Raw genomic sequence first — 5,169 nt, 5'->3', positions numbered from 1 at the left:
GCCCTCTGGGCAGCCCGGCCGCCGGTGTCTAGTTTCCGACGGAGAAAGTCACCCTGAGGGGGAGGAACGCGCCGCGCTCACATCGCTAAGGAGAGAGGCTCTGGGCCAGAGTGTAAATTCTGAATTAAGACCGGGAGCCGGCAGTCACAGCCCGTCTCCTTCTCTCTTAGGAATCCTGATTATTTCACTGAGAAGCCTCCCTCCCCGCGGGAAGCCTGGCCCCTGTGATAGTGGGTTTGCAGGTTGCTGTGGGTTCGGGAGATAAGCCAGAGCGCACAGGCCGCTGCAGGCCGAGTGGGACGGCGATGGCGGCGGAGGGTCTGGACCGGCCCTGCCGGCACATTTGTTCCCCGCTCGCCCAGAGCGCGCACAGAAAGGAAATGGCTCTGGAGACGGGGTGCGTGGAGGGGGGAGGGGGGTGCCAGGCGCAGGGGGCAGCCGGCTGCCGCTCATCTGCTCGCCCCTGTTGTGAAACATGACAATATTTTAACAGACCAAGGCAGACCAAATGTGGGCACGCTGCTGCCGTCTGCCTTCATTTACCAGAAAGTCTGAGGCGATTCAGACTCCCGCTACCCCCCTAGGCCTGCTTCCAGCCGCAGGACACAGATTCTGGCAGCTGAGCTGCGTGCAGTATATCCTAGAAAACAACTCATTTCTTAGGTGCCATGAAGGTGCCTGGCCCACCCATCCCCGGCCCAACGTATTCTGTTAGCATCCACCTGTCTGTTAAGCATCGTCCATTAAGCTAATTGCCTGCCACTCATTCCAACTTTGCTCCCATTTTTTCTCAGCTGTTGGGCTGGGTGATCATGTTATTATCTTATATTCTCACTTGGATCTTCGCTATAAAGACTCTGCTTTGACTTGGCTTTCCATCCTGCAGTTTGAACCTGCTTTCTGAATCTGTTGCATTCCTGGGAAGCTACGTGCAACATGAACTTTGGAATCCTGGTTTCCAACGACTAGACGGCCCTTCCCTCAGTAATAATTTTGGCCCAAGGATGGCTATTTAAGACAGCATAAGAATGAAACTACTTTCTTCAAGAAGTATTTGTTCTGATCTAGCCTGTTTTGCTCAGTGGATAGAGCGTCGGCCCACAGACTGAAGGGTCCCGGGTTCGATTCCAGTCAAGGGCGTACCTCAGTTGCAGGCTCCATCCCTGGCCCCGGTCAGGCGTGCAGAAGGCAACCCATCGATGTGACTCTCACATCAATGTTTCTCTCTCTCTGTCTCTCCCCTCCCTCTACTCTCTAAAAAAATCAATGGGAAAATATCCTTGGGTAACGATTAACAACAAAAAAGAGAAGTTTTTGTTCTGTTGCTATTCCAAAACTTCTAAAAGAAATGTTTAGCATACAGATGATCTGTGGAGAATGATTTAAAATAGTGTCCATAAAATAAAATAAAAAAAGTCATGGGTTCTTTTAACTATGCGCAAATGTACCATTTTGGCTGGGGTCAGTTATCACATCCTCAGGGAAACCGTTCTCAGTCTGTTATTCTTTATCTGAAATCTTGTTAAGCTCAAAGAATGCAGGCGGCTTTTAGGACGCGCTCAGTCAGTCTGTGAAGGGAAGATGCCCTGCAGCACCGCTAACGGTCTCCCCGGCCTGGACCGCCTGCTCTTTTAGTCGTGGCTGCTGGCTAGGAAACACGTAACAGATCCCAAACCACATATTTCCCCAGAGCCAGACGTGCTGCTTCCTCTCCGGAGCCTCCAGTTACACATCGTCTCCCACACCAGCAGCTCCTGTCGGCCGTGGGGAGGGCTGGTCTTTGTCTTCCCTTTTTCTCCCCAGGGTCTGGTGGCACTCGCTGAGTGTAGTTATCCCTTCCTCGGAATCTGGATTTGCCAGTTTTCACGTTGACACCTCCGGAATTGTCCCTAATAAATGTTCATGTACTTCAAATCTTGCTTAATTAAGGGAGGAAAATGACCTTTATTAAGCTAGTCTTGAATTCATTGCACCTTCTTCCAAGGGAGTTTTGTCATTTCTCCTAGAATTTAATGTAGTTCTCTTTAATCACAGCAATAATAGTAGCTAATAATTTTTAAGCACTTACCATATGTCAGACACTACGCAGAGCATTTTACATGGACTTTCTCACTCAGTCTTCACAACAACCTTAGTGTTATTTTTACTATCTCCATTTTGCCAGTGGGGAACTGACGTACTAGCCAGTTAATGAGCCTGAACATGAACCTTGGTAGTAACAGCTGCCTCTAGAATGAATTGTCAATATTAGGGTAACTGTCTATGTAGGGAGCTCACTAATGACTTCCTGTCCCTGAGTACACTGCTGTGTTTCCAGGCTCCAGAGAAGGAGGAATTCCTGGCCTGGCAGCACGATCTGGAAGTGAACGACAAAGCTCCTGCCCAGGCTCGGCCCACTGTCTTCCGCTGGACGGGGGGCGGCAAGGAAGTGTACTTATCTGGGTCCTTCAACAACTGGAGTAAACTTCCGCTCACACGAAGGTAATTGCCTGGGCGGGTTCACGTATTGTCTCAGCTCAGGGATGCTCTTGTTCCTGAACGATCTCTGCTGGTGAATAGAAAGGGATGTTTTTATAATATGAATGCTGAATGGAAGAATAATCTTGCTTAATAATTCATAGGTTCCATTCTCACACCCACATGTCCAGGTTTAGAGCACACGTAGTTACGAGCATTGCTTCCACTTCACATATTCAGCTGTGTGTTTGCTCAGGCAGGATTCTCGGAAAGAGAAATCGATTCGTAGTGCTGTAGAGAAAGCACCAGGCTGGGAATTTCGAGACCGGACTTGAGAACACATTGGCTGGGCTAACCTGTCATTAATGCCTGAGCCTCAGCGTTCCTATCTGTAAGAAGGGACTGTTGCATCGGATGATCTCTGAGGTTCCTTCTAACTTGGATTCTCTGTGTGTTACTTTTGTTTGAAAGGTACATGCTATGTAGCATCATTAACAAGACCACAGTAAACTAGTTCATCAGGAACCCTAGCATGGACTTTTGTCTCAAAGTGTCAGTGAAAGCATCTTCCCTGGGGGTACTCCTGATGAAGCCGAGGGAGAAACGTGTCCTGCGTGGCCAGGCCTTGTCATTGTCAGGGAGCCACCTACCTTTCCAGGGGTGATAGTGGTGTAGGAGGGAGCTGCTGGGCACAGTGACAAGTTGCTTCAAGTCGGGAACAAAACAGGTTTTCTGGGACCTTTTTAATAGTGATGCTTCTTCAGAGAACTTTTGCCTCCTATTAAATTGCTCCCCTTCCCTGCCCCTAGCAAACTGACAAAGGGTAAAGCTTGGCTGCAGGCTGTTGCATCCTCCTTGGCATCTAGGCTGCCAGGTGTTTTGTGTGCACATTGAGAAGGACAAATGCCTGTCAGGCGACCTTCTGAGCAAAGTGAGTTTTTAATAAAACGTTGCATCCCTGCTTCCTTGACCATTTCTAGATTAAGATCTATGTATTGAATTGGTTAAAAATGTTTATACTCCTGCAGCTGAAGTCTTGGTTTTACATGGGAAGGTTTTGTTTTGTTCTATGGCTGGCTTTGTAAGTAAGCTCAGAAGGCAGCCCACCCAGCTGAAAACCTCTGCTTCCTTTTCCTCGTAGCCATAACAACTTTGTAGCCATCCTGGACCTGCCGGAAGGAGAGCATCAGTACAAATTCTATGTGGATGGTCAGTGGACACACGACCCTTCTGAGGTACTCCCCCCGCCCTCCGTCCTCTGACTGCCGCACAATCCAAATGAGTCACCTTCCCTTCTAGACTCCTGCCAGGTCCCTTTGTCCTGCCGGTAAAAGTCCCTGTGTGTGGCTGAGCTAGATAAGTGCTAATTGTCAGATTACTGGCATACTTGACCAAGAGGAGCAGGTTGGCTAGACAAGAGCTGAGCCCTTCCAGCCAAGAATTCTAAATCCTCTAAGAATAACCCCAGAGACCTTCCCCATTATGATTTCTGCCTGTCTGTCTCTTCCCAGCCAGTAGTAACCAGCCAGCTTGGCACAGTTAACAACATCATTCAAGTGAAGAAAACTGACTTTGAAGTGTTTGATGCTTTAATGGTGGATTCCCAAAAGTGCTCCGATGTGTCTGGTATGAACACAGTTCTTTTATACCACGTGTGTGTAGGTGGGGGCTGGACAGCATAGAAATCCTCTGTTTCCCTCTCCTCTCTCTCTTGAGTCAAGCTGCCCAACCGGGTGGACGTTTGCAGCTCCCTAAAGAGCCACATAATGAATTCCTAACTCTTTGGGGTCAGGTGGCTGAAATCAGCCCCGAGGGAGCAGTCAGTCATTGGGGGCACATCTCCAGGATTCAGTAGGTCTGTTGGCCACAGAGATCAGAGAATTGAAACAGAATCAAAAGGCCTGGGAGCCTGGCCTCGGGCCAGTGATGAGCCAGCGCCGGGGAAGCCTGCCAGCCCCCGCTGCTCACAACCCACTCAGGGTGCCTGGAGAGTTTCAGCCTGACACGTGGTAAACAGGCACCTCCGTGACCTTGGCCGTCACCGTGTGGCGCATTAGCACCTTGTTGGGCAAGGAGGCTCACCACAGGAAACAGGCTGCACAGCACAGCCTGCTAAGGAAACGTTCCCGTCTTTCACGAGTCATCCAGTCATAGCCCTTTCGGTAAATTGCTTTCCATCCAAACCCACAGGAAGGAACTACCTGGAAACATAAGTGCAGTTCAGCGGGAAGGGTGTGTTGTCATCTACAGTGTCAACAGCAGCTGCACTGCAGCCTTTAAACAACTCCTGAACCCCCTGGGAGACCATGGAAGAAAATGGCTTCAGTTCAGTTTATAGGATGATTCATTGCCTCCTGGTTCGACCTGGAGGTTCTGCCACCAGGGCCTTGTTCTTGTTGGCTGGAAGCCACGGTGGTAAATGACCATGGTGGGCTTGCCTGGCCGACAGGCCAGGTGTTGGTGCATAGGAATCGGAAATCCGGACATCGAATTCTCTCTGGCTAGCTACCAAGTCTTTTAGAGAAAACATTTCTTTCTTTTCCAGAGAGGTGGGAATTGGGGGATGGAGGAAATGCCCAAATATCCCCTACTTACTGATAAGTGTAATTTTGGGCCATGCACTGAGGCTTTTAGTCACGTTTCCCAGCCTAGGTCACCTGGGACAGAAACTAACACCCCCCCCCCCCCCTCTTTCCCCCCCCCCCGGTCACC

General features: G+C 49.8%; 1 protein-coding gene across 1 annotated transcript in view; it reads left to right on the top strand.

Annotated features, from left to right (window-relative positions):
- PRKAB1 (protein kinase, AMP-activated, beta 1 non-catalytic subunit) overlaps positions 1-5,169 on the top strand; it is a gene marked incomplete at its 5' end in the record, with an annotated part of 9,370 nt that overhangs the window by 293 nt on the left and 3,908 nt on the right. The window contains 3 exons of the mRNA XM_005863810.2: positions 2,310-2,481; positions 3,599-3,692; positions 3,969-4,083. Of these exons, the coding sequence (XP_005863872.2) occupies positions 2,310-2,481; positions 3,599-3,692; positions 3,969-4,083 (381 nt within the window). The remainder of the gene's footprint in view (positions 1-2,309; positions 2,482-3,598; positions 3,693-3,968; positions 4,084-5,169) is intronic.

The sequence above is a fragment of the Myotis brandtii genome, unplaced genomic scaffold, assembly GCF_000412655.1.
Source record: "Myotis brandtii unplaced genomic scaffold, ASM41265v1 scaffold181, whole genome shotgun sequence".
NCBI classification, from domain to species: Eukaryota; Metazoa; Chordata; class Mammalia; order Chiroptera; family Vespertilionidae; genus Myotis; species Myotis brandtii.
The sequence above is the reverse complement of the archived record's forward strand: the minus strand, read 5'-3'. Positions and strand labels throughout refer to the sequence as shown.